Genomic DNA, 20279 nt, shown 5'->3' with positions numbered 1-20279 from the left:
CAAGATGAGCGGAAGGGAACCTGAGTTTGATTTCTCACCCAAAATGATGCCAGCTCTAAATGAGTGGAGCTGGGAGGAGCTAAAGCTGTTTGGCACACAGGTACACACACGTTCTGTGCAAAGGCAGGAGAGCTCAGTCCTCTGACTGGAGCTGCTGGGCATTGCTGGAGCATGGCACCTTCCCTCCCTGAAGCAGGTGTCCACGCAAAGCCGCCTAGCCAGCAGCCGGCTGAATGATGCCTGGTGCCTCTCTCCCCTCCTGGCTGCCCGAGTGCTGCTCCAGCCTGGGATGGCAACGGATGGGAGAAACTGCTTTCAAACTGTTTAATAGCAGTGATGGTAACCTCTGACCTTAGTGAATAGCAGCGCTTTTGACCTTTCATTTGTTAAATAATGCAACCACTTACTTCCCGATCCTTATCAGTGTTCAGTAATTGGGGTCAAGACAAAGCAAAGCAGAGTACAGTTACCCACCAGACTTCACTGAACCAGGAAGAATTTCCTTAAGCTATAGATTTCCTTTTTGATAATCTTCAATCAGGACTGGCAAAAACTAGACACTGGGTGGCTTAGAAGATCCATAACAGGCTAAAGAGCCTCTCAGCTGTTAGCACCTGGTTTGAATCCAGCTGTGGTTGACAGTGGCAGAAATTCACTTCAGATCTCAGGTTGACTCTGACTGGTTTGCAGTTCTGTTTACTAGCCAGAGAGCCATAGCATATTAACATGTGATTCTAGAGACATCAGTGATTAAATGAGCTCACAAAGCCTGAAAATGCCTATTCCCATAGAGAGAATCAGACTATGGCACAGCGGTAGGTGACAGCATGGACAAAAAGTTTGCAGTCACTCCTACATGTTCTGCCTGATTCATGTCTAGGAGAGGTGGTTAATCTTCAGGAATCTGAGTCGCTTTTTGTGTGGCGTACATAAAACTAATGGGTCAGATTGTGTGCTGCACAGCTCCTTAAAGATTTCACGTGACAGATCAGCAGGTGACGATTGTTACAGGCAGCAGTTCCAGGATCACTGTTTTCCTTAGAAATGAACAGGAAACATATGAAAAAGAAACCCAAGAATTTATGATGTGACAATGGATTTAAATGTAAGTGCATACACATACATTTATTTATATAATGCACACATATAAAAGCTTCAACTTCCTGAAGATGTCAAACAAATTCTGTTTGTTTAAACAGCCACACAATCTCATTATTTATTGCATTTTGTACTAAGTCAGATTGCAAGGGCAGGAACTGTTTCATGGCTGTCTGTATGGGATTCAGCAAAATGAGCTCCCAAAGAGTGACTTGCACAAAGAGTGAAAGCACAAAGAGTGCTGTCGTTTATAAACGAGCCAATTGATTATAGATGTACACGAGCTAGGTAAGAACTGTAAAAAAGGCACTGCAAGTAATGAGATTCAGAGGTTTGGATTTTTTTAATTTTTTTTTTTTTTTTTGCTGCCGTTCATGTAACAAATGAGGAAGGTGGAGCCCTTTGTGGTATCCTTTGTGGTGTAATTGTATGCCCTCCTGCTTTTGGACGTACATTTGGATTTGGGCCTCTTGAAATGGAGGCCATTGACCTAGGCAGGGCAGCCACCCCTAACCGCATTCCGAGCGGGCTGCTGCCCCTCAGGGCCGGGGCTGGCTCCCCACAGGCCCGGCACAGCCTGCCCTGCCTGCCCAGGCTCTCCAGGGCCCTGCTTTCTCCGCCATTCCCCGAAGCCCGCGGTGCCCCAGGCCTGCGCACGGCCTCCGGGCCGCGGCCACCCCGCTCCCCTCAGCCCCGCACCGCGCGGGAACGGCCACCGCCTCGTGCCAGGCACTGAGGCACACCGGCCCCGCGCGGCTCCCGGCCCGCCCAGGCCCTCAGCCCCGGCACACCGGCCGCCTGCGCCCGCCGGCGCCACCGGGAAGGTGGGACCCGCCATTGCCGTGCATAGTTTATGTCAGCGGTTAGCACTTATAGCTGCAGTGAGTTCTCTAGATATAGGGTGTAACCAAATGGGCACAGAGGGTTGGTCTCAACTCAGTGCCCATTGCTCATCTAGGACTGCAGTTAGCATGGCGTGCAATGCACATCATTGATGACTGATGTCACCCATTTCCGGCAAGTCTTTGGTCTTCTGTGGAGTCCACTGAAGAAAGACTGTGATTCTTTCCTATGTTGTGGGCATTAGAGAAACGATATGATACTCTATGGTGTGACGAACGTTAGCCTAGCTCACTCTGTTAATGGTCATCAATGGCTGTTTGCAGGTCTTTCTTTGATGGAGGCAAAAAAGTTAAGTTCCTATTTCCATTTCACTGAGCCTGTTAACCTGAAGAATAAAACCCTGCTGGAAAAGGCTGACCTCGACCCATCCACTGACTTTCTAGACTCTCTGGAGCGTGATATCCCACAAGGTAAAGGTAGAAGAATCGACAGATGCAATGAAAGGGAAGGCAGCCTTGAGTAGTCTGGGAAATGCTGAGGTGACAGGATGCAGGTTACTATGGAGTTTGGTATGCTTGTGAGGAGCTCCTGCAAATCTGTAAAGGAATTGTATCCTTTACTAACTGTTGTACTTAGTTCCCTTCTTTAGCAAATCTAAATGCTTACAGTGGTAGATGTAAGTGTACCAGAGCTGTTACATCCTCACAACAGATCTGACCACATCAGCAGTTAATAACCCCTCTGCCTGAGTGGCGTATTGTCTCTTGGCTTGGGTAAAGCCTGTGACAGCTGGTGTCCCTGTGGGGAGAGATAACTCCGCCAGTGATAGAGGGAATTTATGTGGTTTGAAGTATTGAAGAGACCTCTTGTCTCACCCGGTATTGCTGCTCTTTATCTAAATGGGCTCTCATTAACACTAAGCTGGTATCTCTGAGAGGCTGAATTCAAATGTTCCTTTGATAAACTGTGTTAGATGCTGCAGTGTGGAATAATCTGTATTCTAGTGGGATTACACTGGAAGCAGAAAGGAAGATGTGCCTACTGGAATGTATTTTCAGTTCACATCTCTATTGTTCTGCTGGACAACTGTTAAGTATATTTAAAGCTTCTTCCCCTGGCAGGCTATTTCTCTAAAGAGATGGGCATGATTTTTATTTGCTTCTAACTACCTTTTGCTGATTTGTTGCATTTTTTTGGATTGGGCCAAGTGTTTTCATGGCCTGCTGTCTAGAAAGAACAGAAAGAAAGCTTCTTGGGTCATAGTCAGAACTTAAGTTTGCTATTTTATTCCTATCCTAGAGTAGCAGGATAGGATAGTAGGTGACCTGTGCCTGATGGATTTGGCTGGAAGGACAGTGAATTACCAGTGCTCTGACTTTCAGACTTTACGTGTGTGTGATTAGACAAGATATATATATATCTTGTCCAATCTTTCCTTTGACCGAGAAGGAACCTAGTGAGCTCCTGCCTGAATTCTGAACATTTCTGACTGTTCAGAGCATAAACAGTGCTAAAATGTAAACCATTGTTCAACTTACTGGGAGTGTCCTTGCTGCAGTCGTTTTACAAAGGTGTAGTCTGGAGGGACTGCACATTTTTATGTATGCTGGCCCATTGAGCTGGCCCTTTTGACTCAAAAAGGAGTATTGCAAGGGAGATTAGGTCCTAGATACCTCCTAAGAAAATTTTAGCTGCAGTTTTGTATGGTAGTTCAGGCATTGCTACTGTTTGCATTCCCTGCCCACCCTTTTTTTCCTAGGGTTTGTGGTAAGGAGACTTTTTAATTTTGTGAGGCCTGAAACCATAGAGCCACTGCAACAGGCGATAAATCTGGGGTGCTTTCTATGTTTCCACTAGAAAACAGGCACCAAGGGCTAAGAGCCTGGAGACTAATTTGCATCACAGAGCTGGTTTTAGCCCCCTTAGGCTGTGATGAAGAATGGCACCTTTGAAAGATTACAGATACAATTCTGCAGTGTTTCACATCTAGTTCAAGGGACCAGGCAACTGGCAGGTCATGCTGTGTGTTAGACATGAAGATGGCGGTTTTATTGAAGTCTTTAAATCAAATTTGACTTGTAGTCAAATTTTACACAGTGGCAGATAGAAAGTGAGGCTCAGCTGTGCCACTGTCGTGTTTGTCTTCCTGTCGCAACCTGCGGTCTGAGTAAGTGTGAACCTTTGCCCCGTTCCTGGGAGGTTGTTGCTGTTAGTGCAGATCTCTGTCTCCTCAAAAAAGTTAATTCTCAAAGACTACCTGAGCTCGAGTGCAGCTGGGCGCTTCTTAATGGAAGAAAAGAAGATTCATCATGGTGCCTGTGCAGCTCTGGCTGCTCTGTTCTGCTCCTTTTTGGACTGAACCTGAGGATTGATGGAATGAGCTTGTCAGGCGAAGGAAGTAAGACAGGAACTGGTTACAGGATCAGCAAGGCATGTAGCCTCTCTAATTGCACTCTATCACATGCAGATAGGAGCTCTGACATTAAAGAAAGATCAATCCACCCCCCTTTAACAAGCGTTCAGGTTGCCTGAAGTACTGGTTGCTTGTGAAAATGTAGGGGGAAAAAAAAGAACAGGAGGTAGACAGAGGCTTTCTGCTGACTTTATCTGCACGGCTCTGCCGAAGTCCCTCACTCCAGGTTGCAAGGTACTCAAACTCTGGGTCTTGAATTACCCTCTTTCAATTCTGCCAGTTCATGTTGGTCCTGACCCAGCGCAGACAGTGCTTTTTCTATTTCCTGACATGTTGTTCATAGCTCTGGCAAATCCCCTCATTTTGACCCGAAGCTTTTCTTGTCTTTCTTGGCTAGATCCACTCTTGAACAGTTATTGTCAGAGCAGAAGTAGGAATTCCCAAATCTATTGACTCTAGAATTGTGACCGAAGCCAAAATCATCTCTGCCCTCAATAAATACACAAAAAGTTGACCGGGTTGAGTAACATGTGAGTGATGCTCCCAGCGTGCATTAGGATTCTCCCTTAAAAGACCTAAAGAACAGGACTGAGAGATTAAGGGCTGATTTTAACCTGTCTAAAAGTAACAACTCTTTTGGAATAGTTTTCTTGATTAATTGGAAACTGAACATCTGTGGTGGCTGTCAAGGGTGTAACTGTCATCAAATGTATGGGGTGTCATAATAGGAGAGCAGAGGTGTCTTACAGAATGGAAAATTGGAGGCAGAGACAACATTTTATATGACAGCTGAGAGGTGGGAAGAAAGGAAGTTAAACCAGATTGAATAAAGGAAACAACGGTAAAAGAGAGTTTAGTGCAAGATTTGGGGAACCTGGAGTTTTGTAACAAAATTGTCTGCCACCCTCATCTTTATCAGTGATATCTGTGGTGATTGCAGGTTCCAGATTCTGTCCGTGTGTCTGTCTATTGGGTTATCTGTGCACTTCAAGAGTTCAGACTATGTTGCTGCTCCTCCCCTAATCATACTGTGAGTCTGTCTGGTTTTTCTTGGTGTCTCAGCTCCCAGAGACAAGTGACTGTGTAACTTAGATTTTACTTTAAAAATACATTTTTGTAAATGATTGTAGAGAAAAGTGGGAGAATGCAAACCCTGTCTCAAAAGCAAATTCAATTGGCTTATCCCCTCTAAAGTCGCCAGCTCTCTGAGCCAAACTCATGAGTTTGAGTGGCCCGACTCATGATTTTTGAACATGGAGGGGTTGTGATACTGATCTTCTGTCACCACAGTATCAGATCATGTAATGCTTCTTTCTGATCCAAGTGGCCAGCTGGCCATCATGTTGCATGCTGGGATCTGTAGGTTTTGCTGGCCATATGTCTGCCTTAAAGATAAGCTTGTTTGCTCTAGTCTAAGCAGACGATCTGCTCAACTTTATGCACAATTAGATATAGCCTTTCAGCTGCTGGCAGATTGCCAGTGTGGTCCTTTCTGTTGCATGGAGTTTGGCACCCTGGGTGATAGCATCTCGGGATCTAGAGTTGTGGCAGTTTTACATGTGCTTGTAGGTAATGGAATGGTGAAAAAAATAGCAGAAATTCCTAGCATGCCTACAGCATTTTCACTTGATGACCTAATGTTGCATAGGTATGAAATAACGGTCACCTGTCAAGCATTGACATGACGGGAAAAGTGAAAATGGAGGTGGAAGGATGATTTTACTGTCACCATAGTATCAGATCAGGCTATGCTACATTCTGCAAGGACGAATGAAAGGGAATGGGAGAAAGCCTAAGGTACTAGCATGGACTGGAAAGCTTGGGAGGAAGTAAAACAGGGGATGCAGAATTCAGGTCTTTGGTGCTTTCAAAGTACAGTTCAGAAAAGCAATAAATTGACTCTGAGTTTTGTTACAGATTGCTGACTCAGATCACTTTGATATGGAGATAAGGGACACCAACAGGTTAAAAAACTGATGCAGTTAAAAACTGATGCGGGAGGGGAGGTATGTTGGAGGCAAAGGAAAAGAAAAATGTGGATAGGAAAAGATATGAGTGGAAATAGGATTTATAAAAGAAAACTTTATTCACAAGTCATGACTCCCAGTCAATGAAGAGTTGCTTCTGGCTGAAAGCCTACCACAGTTCACTGGTGGAATAAGGGTAGGAATTAGAATTTAAAAAGCAATATAAAAGAAATACAGAAAGTTGGGAACAATTAATGATTGATATAATTTGGAATTTATATTGAGTAGAAAATGACAAGGAAGCCAGGATAACCTGCAGTAGTCCCTGACAACTATAGGGAGGACTTTTTCAACTATAGTGATAGGAGAAGAAAGCATAGTAATGGTACTGGAAACTGTCACTAAATGGTGAAGGTAAAAAGGCTGATGAGAAATGTGGAAGAGCAGAAATGCTCAATTTTTTTTTCTGGTTTGTTTTGGGGAAGAATATGGACTTACATGAAATGAAGACAATAAAATACTCTTTCAGACAGTTTTCAGACTGTTTGCTATGGGAGGGTAGTTAGACAACCTTTACTGTGTGTCAAAAAATGAAAATGGCTGAGCCAGATAAGTTACTGCTGAAATCATTATCTCAGGAGACTTGTGGCATACTTACGATGTTAACCTTTAATAAATCCCAGCATTGCAGAAATATTCCCCTAAACTTATCTTAATTGGTAGTTGTGATTTAGAAATCACTGAATGGGCGTATTTCTGGAGAGGGTCAGAAGGGGATTCAGCTGGGACTAGTGCCAGTACTGGTATTCTTCAACTTATTTATAAATGATCTAGGAGTAAAGAATTGGTGGAGAGGCAAATAATGACAAGGGCAGGACAGCTACAGAGATCTGGTAAACTGGGCTTGCTTAAAGAAAGTACATTTTGATGTAGCTACTTGCAAAGTCACAGACCTAAGAGCAGGGACTGGAAGCCAGACTGTGAGCTGTATTCTGGAAGCTGTGGCTCTGAAAGGAAATCCAGGCACAACCCACTGAACATCAGCTCCCAGTCTGATCCTGAAACTTAAAAGGCTAATTTGATCTGTAGATTTATAAACAAGGGGGTAGCAAATAGGAACAGGGAGGTGATTTTTTTTCTGTGCATGCTGTTAGTGGAATCAGGACTGGATTACTGCACATTGCAAAACTGGAGAGTTACAGAAAAGAGCCACAAAAGGATTCAAGGGCTGGTGAGAGACATAAACAGTTCAATCTCTTTATCTTGCAGGAAAGAACATGAGAATGACTGTATCACACTGTGTAAATACTCCATGGAGTTTAGGTATTGATTATTGAAGAGCTATTTAGTATAGCAGAGACAGGCGTATCAGGAATCAGAAGCTGAATATTATAGCCAGAAAAATGAAAATGAGAAACTAGGTACAAATTTTAACAGTAAAATTACTACCGGCTAACAAGGATAATGGAGGAATTTGTGTCTCTTGGTATCTTAGCATCATTCTGGATGTCTTCCTGGGAATTGTGTTTTAGCCAAAGGCAAATCTAAGTTGCTAGTCCCAGACATGAGTAACTGAGTTAAGGTTAATGTAGGAGTACAGAACAGGTGATTTCCTGATATGCCTGGCGGTAAACTTGATGACAGCCATGGAGGGTGATTTTTAGTTTGGGCTTCTTCATTGTCAGTGACATTAACGCAAAGGTGGCAATGTGCTCCTGAGACAGCGACTCTAAGCACAGGACTCTCCGTACAGCTGGCTTTACGCTCTGAACTATGACGCATGAGGGCTCAAAAGAGGACTGAGGAGATTCCTGACTTATTGCCATGCATTGTGTAGGGTAGACCGGGGAGCTGAGACCTCTCAGATGTGATTGCTCTGGCTCTGTAATGCTGGGATTTCGTAGCGTCATTCTAAACGGGTATACAGCGGCAGGGTGGATCATAGTGGGTCTTGTCTAGTTGCTGTTTCATGATTCAGCCAGAGAAGTGCCTAGAGAGAAGATCGTTTCAGCTCCTTTACCATTTTGACTGTGGAAGAAGTGACAGCCACTCAGTCTGTAGCTCCGTTTGTTCACCTGAAAGTGCAGTGATTTTGAGGCATTCCTTACACAGCATTGCAGACAATGGGATTTGTGGCTGTTTCCTTGGCTGAATACTTTGGGCACTAGCCTTTCTGCAAACTTGCTGAACAGTAGCCTGGGTTAGAACACTCATAACCGCCTGTTCTCTGAGCTTCATTGGCACGCTTTTTTACCGGTTTAGCAACAGCTGGTGCTTAATGGGCCCTTGAAGATAGAGAGGCTGCGTTTCTAAGTGGGAGATAATTTCCTTTGGCCACTCTCAAGGCCCATTTTGGTAGCTCCATCTTGGTTGCCCCAAAAGTCCAGGTGCTGGAAGTAAGGCGGCCAGGAGGCATGAACCTGCTTTATCTCCATGCATTAACACAGCTAATTAACTCCCTTTCGACCCACCCTCCAGGCGATTAATCCTCTATCAGCCTAGTCTCCAGCCATTTGAAGAGTCTGTGTCTGCAGAGGTATTTACAACCCCCAGCTAGCGAGCAGAGAGCAAGCCTGCCCGTTATCAGGGCTCTAAGACAAATGGCTATCTCCCCAGTGGCCTTGCAAAATCCAGCAGTGCTATGCTGTGCTGGCCACCTACTTTCACCCAGCCTCCCTTCTCCACTAACATTTCACTGATGTGACCTGAGCCCTCCCCTTTCATTGCTTAACAAGAAGCAGCACCTCCCCAGCTCTGTGAAAACTGAGAGCAAAAGCACTTTACCTCTTAGCCTGCCAAGAGCCACACGGGGACAAGGCTTTTCAAGCTGTCTTGCTGAAATTCAAACTAAAAGACCCATAATGAATGAGAGGGCAGTGCTTCATATTAGCAAGGATAAAAAGAGGTAGCCAAAACATAGAACAAAACTCCTAGTGTGCCTCACAGCTATCCTCATTCCTGGTTCGGAGAGGTGATCTGTAGGTCTGGCAAATGTGTGAAACCGAGCTACAGCATCCCATGGAGTTACCTGACATTTATAGAAGTGTTTTTGACAAACTTCATAACACAGTAGTGCAGAAGGAGTAAAACAGATTAGCGTGCATCAGAACAGTCGGCTTTCGGATGTAAGAATCGAACCAAACAGTTTGCTCAGTGGGCTATTACTTAAAGCGTTGGTACCTGAAGTTCTCTGTTAAAACTGAAGTCATCCATCCCTAGAAATAGTTCCAGGCTGGCCGTAGCTGCTGCTTTCCAGCAGGGCGCACTGTGGTCCAGGCGTTGTCAGTGCTGCGCACAGAAAAGGAGACTATAGAAAAGCAAAACGAGAAAGAAAAGCACCGAGAGCAGCATCAAATTGAGGAGAAGGTATGGCCTGAGTTTCCAGGCTGTGTGTGGTATATTGACCTTCTGAACTGTAGGTATGGAGAAGCTACTCTGTCCCTTCCAAGCTTAGGCAATTTCTGGAATGGTCCTGGGGCTTTTCAATAGCTTTCTTTGCACCCTTAGTGATTACAGGCATGCAATGGATGTACGCAAATACATAAGCATGTCTCCTACATCCTTCAAAAGTAGAGACACTCTTCATGTTTTTGGACTGAGGAGCCTTTAAAGGCTGTTAAGGCTACGCCTGCAGCGACCCAAGAGCATTGCCTGGGAGCAATACAAGATGTTGTCCTCTTACAAGCTGGGGTGCTGCCAGCTCAGGAGTTCAAGATCAGACTGGAACCTCTCCTGCTATGTTGCCACGTGAGGACTCCAGAGCCAGCTAGTATTAGAGCTTTTGACTGGCCGTCTGTGGTCTGCTTTGATTTCTGGAAAGGAGTCTGCTTTCCTTGGGCTTTGTGTCTATGGGTAATAAAGCAGTGCATTCACTGCTTTTGGGTCCTCGGTCTGTATCACCTCAGGGGTCTTGTTTAGTCAGAGACCTTGGATGAGTTTATACTGGAGCAGGGCTGCCCATCAACCGAGAGCTGTGGTGGAATCCTTCACTCTCCTGACTGCTGCAGTGAAAGGAGGAGGACAGAAGCAGAGTCTTCCGTAGCAACTTTCCAGGGATTATATTTGAAGTTTTTTCCTTCTCAGTAAAAGAAATCATGGCCCACCCTGTCTCCGTTTCAGCTCCTGGTTCATTGGACATGAAAAGGAGATGAACTTCTTGATGAACTGATGGGAAATGCGGGTGAAGCCTCTTAGAACCAGAAGTTATAGTTTTATCACCACATCGGTCAGCCTTGGCCTAGCCCTTTCTCTAGGGAATGATGAAAAATCACTTGCAGGGGAAAGCCCAGGGCAGTCTGTATGTCACTGAAGTCACAACAAGGTCAGCTTTTGCTAGGAGTGATTTATTTCTGAGTGGCAGCTCCTGCCTGTGCAGCAGCTGGCATTGGTGCCAGCCCTGTTTATAGCTTTGCTTTGCTGTTTGCTGCCCCTTTGGCCATAGAACATTTGCAGGGAGGAAGTAATGGGCGTTGTCTTGCTTTACTTATGCAAATGTCATATAGATTGAAATTCTGCAGGCTGAATGGGTGCGTGGCTGTGTGTAGAGGGAAAAGCATGAGACAGTTCATCTATGGGTATATTTGTATGGCAGTTGTGCTGTGCAGGTTGTGCTGTGCAGAGACAGCTAAGATATCCCAGGCATTAGAAGATGCTTAGCCATCTTTAGTGTTCAGAATTAGCTTGAATATCAACACAACTGCACCGTGCTGTGTGGATACGCTCAGTGTGACAGTCTTCTCAGAAACTGGTAAGCTCTTCAGGTAATTCGGGCTAGATTTCAGTATCTAGTTTAGTATGAGAACATCAACAGTTAATAATCCATGCCATCTGTTCCTCACCCTAAGCCCTTTTAACTAGTCCTGCTAATTTGATGATGAGGTAAGAAGTACAACTGGGGGACTGACAGGGCTTGTAGCCTTGCCCCTCCTGCAGGAGAGCGAATTGGATGTCCTCTAAGCATTCGATGGGTTTTGAATCCCAGCATCGACTGCTTTGTGTTCTCTCAGAATTCGGAGATCGATGTGAGGTTCTTTGCCCCTAATCCAGCCCCTGTTCATCATTATCACCTCCTCAAAGTGGCCAGTGCTTTGTTATCAGGAGAGGCAAAATCTTACAGGGTGGCCATAATCTCCTCTGAGAGTCAGACAGATATTCTCCGTGGGTAAGAAAGTGACAGTGACCGAAAGCTCTAGGGGGAAGCAGGCTAGAACAAAGCTGTCCATTGCATCCTTTCATCAAACTGTTAATCTTTCTTTCAAAGACATCACATTTGTTTGGTGACAAAAGCCCCAAAGAAGCTGAATTGAGCCTGAAATCCTGTAGCAAGATTTAGAGGAAGCGTCTTTCATTCAGAGCAGGGAGGGGCGAGAGACTCCTTCTTTTTCTTCCTACCAACCAATGGGCTCACAGAAGCCCACGAAGGTGACGGATTAATGCAGGGGCTCCCCAGGTAGATGCTACGTGACTCCTGGCACGCTCCACACAGCGACCAGCTGAACAAGAAATATGGAGTGTGACAAGATCCAGCATAAACTTGTGCTTTGGAAGGAGGGTGCTTTGCCTCTCTGAGAGATTTGTAAATTTACTACAGAAGACCCAAGATACAATGATCAGTATTACAGTTGTCAGAATCCAAATAGCACAGATTTTAACCAGTTTTTCTACTCCTAAATTTTGATTGTATATTGTCTTGCTGTTTCCTCTAGTGCACAGCCCTGTTCCAAATCTCTGTTCTGGATGCTTTCTGTGCAAAGTCTGCATCTTTTTCTCAAGAACAACAACAAAAGTTAAAAGGATCCTAGCTCTATTCTAATTATCAGGTGGATTTAGGACTTAAGGGCAAACTAACTGGGCTATAAGGAGGCTGCAATTTGATGTGTGTTACTTCTGTGCTAGCTTTTTCAGTCTTTCCCATCCTTTGCTGCTCATTTATGTCTGTGTATTGTCCCTTCTTTTGTGTTGGCATTGCTGGCTGTGCAGCCAGATTTCAGCTGGAAAAATAATTTTATTTTTGGCTAAACTATTTTTCAGCCAGATCGTTTCCCTGACCTGGTTCACTGAGCAGTAAATAAACACTTTTGTGGTCTCTGTGATGGAAGAGTGATGAGGAGGGGAATAAGGGTTTGGGGGCAGAGCCTGCTTCAACTGGATTAAGCCGCACTGTTGTCAGATGTCTAAGTACGGCCTCATTTCAGCCAGTACTTGGAGGCTTCTGAATACTGTGCTCCTGGGACAACATTGCAATGCCTGGGTCTTCCTTGTCAGCAGGAAACAGGTACTTTGTGCGTAAATGGAAGGCCCAGGGCTGTCTTAATCATTTGTGCTGCAAAGGCATCCCCAGAGGGAGAGGATAATGGAGAGAAAAACCCTCTGAAGCAAGACCATTTTACTTTGAGGTTTGGGCATGGTTGTATTTGTGTGTCAAAGATGTGTCAGGCATTAGGACCACGCAAGAGCCACTTGGAAGCATCTGACTGTTTGTAAACTGTGCTTTCCTGGCTCTGGAGGCTTTTAAAAATAGTACCGAACCTGCAACCAGTCTGTGTTTTTATTTAATTATTATTAAATAGTTATATGGGGAATTGGAAATATTGACAGCAGTGTTAACGTATGGGGTGCAGGTGGTGTGTCAAGCAAATGATAGAGATTTAGTTTGTAGCCAGTAAATGGCATGAAGGAGTCTGAGCCCCACATATAAGAGCGTTCGGATGTGTGTCCTTATGGCTGGTAGGCTGTGCCTCAAATGTCCGTGCAGCAAAATTTCCTTACAGCTGCTCTGCTGTGCAATTTGTCTTTGTTTCCTATCGACAGCAAATTAGAAGTAGGAAGCTCTTTGCAGTGCTAGATTTTCTGTTGGAGGGAAATGGAAGCTAAATCCCATGGGTGCAGTGTAGCTTTGTCAGAGCTAAGTGCCTGGGGTCGCGCAGCCAAGCAGTGGCTGCTTTTGCAAAGGGAAGCGGTTATGTTACCCCTCTGTGGGTTAATATTTGTGCTATAACTCCATACTTCACCCTCACTCAGAACTGAACTGCAGCAAGGTAGGTTATAACCTGCTCATGTGGCAGCGTATTGTGTTAATGGTAAGAGCAACCATGCTGACGCTGCTTTTCCCTTGAGACATTTCCTCCTTTGAAGAGGAATTGATAATGTCACTTTTATGACCCTCTGTGAGCTTTTGCAACATGGAGCCTCTCTATCAGCCTGTCTAGCTCTTAAAGCTGTTTCTTCTCAAGCTTGTACTGAAACGAGGCATTGCTGAATCACCTCCGAAGCAGCAATGTTATGAGAGGTCATACTGAAAGTGGACCAGTTCCCACAGGAAAGTTCTGCAAACAGCCTTCTTAAAAGGCTTTTGTTTAAAAGCTAATGTCTCACGCACCCTGTTGCCTCTGTGAATTAGAAGATTCAGCCCATAGCTGAGACAGACATGGGGGATGAGACAGGGATTTCTATTGGCAACTGGAAAGGAAGAAGAAGCTGAGAAGTAGGTTGACTTTTGAAATTCAGCTCTGGTGTCCTGGCAGCTGTTGAAGTGCCATAAAAAAGTGCAGTGGTTTAACACTGGGTGAGCATCAGAATCTTCAAAGCACTTTCCTGTTTGGGAAAGATGTAAGGAACTCCTCAGAATTCCTGTCTGCGTTTGGAGGGGTGGAGGCTGCAGCCTGCTCTAAAGAGGGAATAGGAAGCTCCAGATCTTCATCCAGCGGATATTTTTCCCATGCTCTTTCCTCCCACACAGCAGCTCCCTCCCTTCCCTTCTGGAGCAGCAACAGACAATAGTTTCAACACAGACAGTGCTTGGCTTCCTTAGGTTTGCTGGGTGCAGCTTCAGAATTAATTTGCTCTTTTAAAAAAATGTATTTTGAAGAATGGAAATCTTACCAGAGTGGTGTTACTGTTAGAAATCTCTGGCGTGAGAGCAATGACCTCTGGTTCCCCGTACCTCAGCAAGCATGATGAGTGAAGTTAACTCTGCTGCCTGATTTAGGGATAACATAGGCTAGCTACAGCTCACACGTAGATGCAAGTAAAAATCAGTATTTAACTCTAGGAAAGCCAGCTTTTACTTGCTGTCTCTTAGTTCTATTTGTATTCCCTCCAATGCAAATAATAGTTCGTAAATTTTTTTTCCTGACAACTTTTATCTAGGAGTCTTGGTGTACCTTACAGACTGATGCTCTGAGTTTCTCAGCCTCCCAGCAAGAGACATGTTGTCTGACACAGGGGCAATGAACAGTACGGGGACTGCCCTGGGATATTCTGAGCCAATATTAGAAAGGATTTGAACCCAGCATCCCACTCCTGCATTTTTATAGTAATAGAGACCTACAGCTACCTATGCAATGATTTTACTCCAAGAACCATTTGTAATAGCAGGGAGGTTTAAAAGAAAAGAAAAAGGATAAAAGAAAAAAAAAAAAAAAGGGATAAACGCAGCATTTCATTTTTGCAGTTCTCAGCCCTTTTTATATTTTATTATGAAATGCATTTCTAAGGCATTTTCTTGAAGGAGGAAAGAAGGCATATTCATTTTAAGCTATTATTTCATGCTGTTCATTAGCTTCTGATTAAAGTACATTTAGAGTGGTTTATGACATCGTTATTTCAAACTCCTACAAGAAAGGTGGGCCTGAAAAAGCATTTTTTATTAATATAGTGAGATTTGAGCTGTGATGGAAGAGAACACAATTGTCTTGAAGCTTTCAAGGAGAAGAACTTGCTCCGTGTCTCATGAGTTCAAATAATTTTGTCTTCTGGACCATCTCCTCAAATGCTGCTAATGTGGTGAGGTATGGGAAAAAACAGACTGAGATAATGGGCTCTAAAAGGACCAAAATAAGTGGTTAGGTTTCACAACTTTAATGTGCTGCCTCCTTAGAAGGCAAACACCAGCACTGTGTATCAGTGCGGTTTCTGAATTGATTTTGTGTGTTGCAAAGGTCCAGCCTGGAAAAGTATACTGAATAGATCACTTTTGATTGCTGTGTTAGAAATATGTCCCCAGTGATCTGGTTAGTAAAAGGTAGAAGGTGGCACGGCTGCTGCTGTTTTGGCTCTGCAGAATAAAGAGCAGCGCTATGACTAATTCTTGCTGAAAACAGGATCTGAGTGAAAATGACATTACAGTTTCAGACAGTTTCATGTAATTTTTTTCCTGTCTTCAACGAGTGTTGTGTCAGTCCAGGTGGGATTGCCCTGAAGTAACCTGCTTGTTTTGTTCAGGTCCTTATTTCACAGGAAGACTTATGCAGCATCAGCAAAACTTTATTGTCCTTATTTGCATAGAATTAGATGCAGAACCAAGCATCAGAGAAGAGCTAGAAAGCTGTAACAATGTAATATTCCCCAAAGGTCTCACATTTGTGAAATGACAAATCTGAGCCCTTTGGGAGTTTGCAGCTTGGACAGACAGTAGGGAAATGAAACAGCTGCACATCACAGCCTTTAGAGATCAAGCATAAAAGTGAATGGAGCTGTCTTCAATTACATCTGTCCATTTCTGCCAGGTGTGAAGGTACATGGGAAGTTCCTTTGATCAGCAGAGTTAACTGCTGATGAATCCTCTGCAGAGATAGATAAGCACACTGGGTAAATGTTGTGAGGAGATCATGGATCCATGTACTGTATTGCCCCAGAGCATAGATAAAGGGATTAAATCAAGTTGAACTCTATTTACTCTACCTTCTCTGTGAATTTGTCCAGCAAAAAGAAGTCTGAATCCAGATATAGTTCATGAGAGCATTAATATACCTGCTTTCCTTCTCAACTTTCCCATTTGTCATGCTCCAGGCATTTCTTTTCGTTCTTTGTAAATAGTTTTGGGCAGAGGATTCGTCTGTGTACATGAACAAAAATATACACACACACACAAGCTATCACATGTACCCAGGCTGCTGGATGCTTCCAGTATGTCGGGAGACATTTAGCAAACCAGATAATCCCTAGAGGCTCTCACCACCCAGCAAGGCAAGGCACAGTCCTATTCTTGACAGACTTGCTTCTCAGAGGACTGGTCCTAAATCAAAGACAATGAGAGGTCCTCATTCCATTAGCTTTTTGTCAGAGAAACTCTTTCAAAAGTTTACAGTCACCCCCCTGCAAACCAATGTGTAAAGCCACAGCAAGAACCACCAGTACGTGATAAAGGGCTTGCAGATCATTTCTGCAAGCGCAAGCTGCAAGAACCCTGCACTGAAAGCAGAGTCGATGTTCAAAGGAGAAATGGAAAAAGTCATTTGTCACATATTCAGACCTATTTGCTTGCCACTTGTTGCTCAACTCCCCTATGCATAGTCTAGCTACCGCCACGAGCAAATGGTGAAAATTTTTAGAGGCAAAGTTCAATAAACTGTTTGAAAGCTTGTCCTTTGACAGCAGATGGCTGTAGTGCTTCAGCCACTGGGTGATCTGCCTCGTCATGAAATGTTCTTCACCTGGGATTCCACGCTATCCAAGTAGTGAAGTTTCTTAAGAACATGCAGATTTTGTCAGAGACCCAGTCAGTTAGAATTTGTAATCCCAGTGGCTGAACCATTAATATGTGGTTTTACTCCAGCTATGACCAAGGTCCAGTTCAGTTTGTGTCCATATGAGTAGCACTGGAGAGACTGCATGGGAGACTGGGGTTGCCTGGTCTGTGAAACCACTGTGTGTGAAGACACTAGCTCATGCTTTAACTAGGACGTGTGCAAGGAATGTTACAGTGCAAGGAAGATGGCACACACCTGTACTGATCCTGCTCTGTATTAAGTAGCGCTTTGCTTTACTGAGATTCCAGCTGTTTCTCTTTAGTGGCAACATGGAGCTGAGTGAGTCAGAAGTAAGCTCTCCGGTATGGAAATCTCCCGAGTCCTTAAAAGATTGTGAATGTCTCTTTTGTACTTCTATCCTGCAGCCAGAGTCACTTTGTTAGAAAGTTCAATGACTGCCATGGAAGGCAGGTGTTGCTGTCCATTTAGTTCCATGTTTGCACGTAACTGAAGAGGGTGCTTTGGAAGGTAACAGATCAAAGACGACACGGTGCGTATTATGATATAACCAACCTGTGGAACTTGCTACTGAAGGAGACAGGGGAAACAGTGGTGCCCAAGAAACTTCTGAAAAGTACAGAAATACAAAGAGAAGAGGGAGGTAACAGGTGAGCAGCAGAACTCACGACACCTGGTTTTACAGGGCTTTGAATTGTGGTGTTCCTTTCTGATTCTGCACCCACAGCTGCTGGCAGATAAACAAATAGCTTCAGGAGCTGCAGTCAACCCTTGGGCCGTGTCCTGTGGAGACCTGTTGTAGGAACCTGTGGTGTTAAAACACTTCAACCCTTTGTCGGATGCCACTAAAATTGGCCAAGAGTCAGAAGTGAGTGGGAAGGGGAGGACTGGCAGCTGACAGCAATCACAGAAGCCCTTCCCCAGGCTAACCGTGACGTAAGTAAGCATGAGTCACAGCATAAACTGATGAGCCTAAAATTTTCTACAAGGATGAATACCGTCTAACTGTCCCAACGCATTATGGGCTTTCTGCTTACTCTGGAATTGGCAGATTTTGACTTTGGGTGCAGACAGCCTGACCGCTTGACTCCAGGCCCGTAGTAGTATGACAGCTCCAACTGCACTTTTTTATTTGGGCCTGCTGCTTTTGCTTTTAGATGAAGATTCAGCAGGAACCTTCTTCCTTACATTGTAGCCTCTAGGCATTACTGATTTGGTGCTGAAGCTGGTATTTTCTTCTTTTGGCAGCTCCTTGCCCTCTGGCATTGAATCCAGGCTGATGCTCCAGCCCCCTCCCCTCCTGTGTTGTTCCCAGGCTGTCAGATGCAAAACAAACACTCAGTGGCTCAGAGCTCCTTGCATCCAGGAGAAATTGCATTTTCACACTGGCTCTGAACCTCCTCCGCAGAGCCAAAGCAAAATTAATGCGGAAACTAATCCCTTTGCCCCTACCACGCACATCCTCTTCAATGATGGAGCCAGGAAAGACTGAAGAGAATTAACCTTTTCTGCAAAATTCTCTGAGCTAAGAAATACCCTGCTTTTCATGCTCTCTTCCTCTTTCCCAGTTGCTGCATCAGGGAAACCAGTCTTCTCTGGAGCTGAAGTGTCTTCTTCCTCTTCTCACTACTAATGCTACAAGTTTATTTTAAAAATAAATTCCATACTATGCAGGATTGCTATAGCTAGTCTTGGCTCTCTATAGCTAGTAGCTAGACCAAGTAGGTGGCAGCTTGGTAGAGTAACTGCTGCCCGCTCAGAAGCATCCAAGAATAGCTCTAGCCTCTCCTAGGGATCAAGTATACAAGTCTGGAGCTCCAGGGGTCCCTTCCTGTGACGCATATGGCGTTACTATCATAGCCATGGAATATGCTACCGTGTGAAGCTAGACACAGACATCTGGAATTGAGGGCAGCCTGTAACACTGAACTGACAAAAGGAAAAAAGGTATCAAGGTTTCTGGTCTCCCTCACTTCCCTTTTCTCAGGTGTCACAAACTCCAGTGCAGCCTTGTGCACTGTTAACTGGTCAGGCAGAATGCACTGCAGTCCCCCTCTCAGCTTAGGGACGGCTTGCTCCAGGAACGCTGCCTCTTTCTCCTTTCCAGGGACTGCACTTGTGACATACTGACAAACGGCATTTTCTTGCACAGGCTCCTGGACTGTCCAGCTAGAGAAGGGAGGCACTGTGGTGGTGCTGCGGAGCCTGCTGTGGCTGGGACTGATGTTCTACCATGTCCCAATGACCGAGCGATACGGCTATGTCTGCTTCGGCACTGGCGAGAAGAACTTGGATCTGCCCTTCATGCTGTGACTCGCCTGTCTGGGATGAGGGCTCGAGAACATTTAGATTTTATACTTAGGAGACTTTTGTTTACTGCTTGTTCTAATAAATGTGTGAAACCTCTGCACTTTGAGCAAGATTCTTTTGTGCCTGGATTCTGGCCCCAGTTCTTTTCTCAGGACTTTGCTGTGTGCGATCCTCCTTCAGCTCCAGGTTGAATTCCCTGTTATGTGTCACTGAAGATCCTTTAGATACTGACAGATGGCATTTTCTTCCACGATGGGTGAAGCCCCAGGTTAGAAATCAAACCTAGGCCATCTAGTTACACATGCTTACACAACCATGACACTTCCTTGACACCATGCTTACACAAAAACTAATTTGGAGACAGCATGAATGAATGCCTACTATCACCCATGAACAACAAACAGAACAGGGCTGCACTCAAGAGTAGAAAGCTCATGCATACTGTAAGGGATCTGTACTAAACCCTGAACTCGAGAAAGGCATATTGAAGAAAGTATTTTGGTTTTCAAATGTTAGGTTTCATGAAAATTAGAGAGGTCCTTCCAGCTCATGGCATTAAACTGTAGAAAACATTAACTGTGGGCATCACCTGGTCTTTTGCAAAATGTGCTCATTCAGGTTCATCTCAAGGCAGTGGTTTAATCCAGTGACTTTTCCATTAGTAAAGCTCATTGAGCAGAGCTACCTAGGCTAGAAGACATAGTAACTTCTGTACGCAGGAGAAGAAAGAAAAATCTTTTCCCTTCTGAAGGGCTGTAGGTTTCAAAGCTTCATAAAATAGACAGTCAGCCAGAGATTTTATCTCAGTATAGTTAATGAAGTCTTAGCTCTGCCTCCCAAAGCAAAAAGATCTTGGCCAGCTCAAGGGGCTGAATGTAGGGCTTCCATTTCACAAAGTAAGGCTAAGAAGAACGATTATAACCTGGTTTCCTGGGTAAAACGTGTTTATCCTTACTCTCTGTTCCTGTCCATGCTGATAGGTATTAGCAGATGATTCTGATGAAAGCAGTACAAGGTTAAGTGGCATAGTAGTATATAAATAAGCTGTGTTGATCTGTAGCCCCCAGACAAATATCAAAGAAACGGAGCCAAAGCCATAATGACCCTGATAAATGTAATGACCTTTTCATACCAGGCCCATAAGTAGCACGTCTCAAGTAG

At 44.5% G+C, this 20279-nt stretch overlaps 1 protein-coding gene across 1 annotated transcript; it reads left to right on the top strand.

The window, feature by feature from the left end:
* The first annotated feature begins 1843 nt into the window (after positions 1 to 1843).
* LOC308057374 (radial spoke head protein 9 homolog) lies at positions 1844 to 20034 on the top strand. The gene is made up of 2 exons (XM_080411490.1): positions 1844 to 2411; positions 18961 to 20034. Exons 1-2 carry the CDS (start codon positions 2195 to 2197, stop codon positions 19119 to 19121), a joined length of 378 nt encoding a protein of 125 aa, XP_080267616.1. The 5' UTR covers positions 1844 to 2194; the 3' UTR covers positions 19122 to 20034.
* The last annotated feature ends 245 nt before the right edge of the window (positions 20035 to 20279 follow it).

This window comes from Falco punctatus (genome assembly GCF_963210335.1).
Source record: "Falco punctatus genome assembly, contig: scaffold_28, whole genome shotgun sequence".
NCBI classification, from domain to species: Eukaryota; Metazoa; Chordata; class Aves; order Falconiformes; family Falconidae; genus Falco; species Falco punctatus.
This window is presented reverse-complemented; position numbering and strand designations above follow the sequence as displayed.

Coding starts and splice junctions, on each gene's coding strand:
- LOC308057374 (XM_080411490.1), top strand. CDS start 2,195: ATGATACTCTATGGTGTGACGAACGTTAGCCTAGCTCACTCTGTTAAT. Junction 2,412..18,960: donor GGAGCGTGATATCCCACAAG/GTAAAGGTAGAA, acceptor TTTCTTGCACAG/GCTCCTGGACTGTCCAGCTA.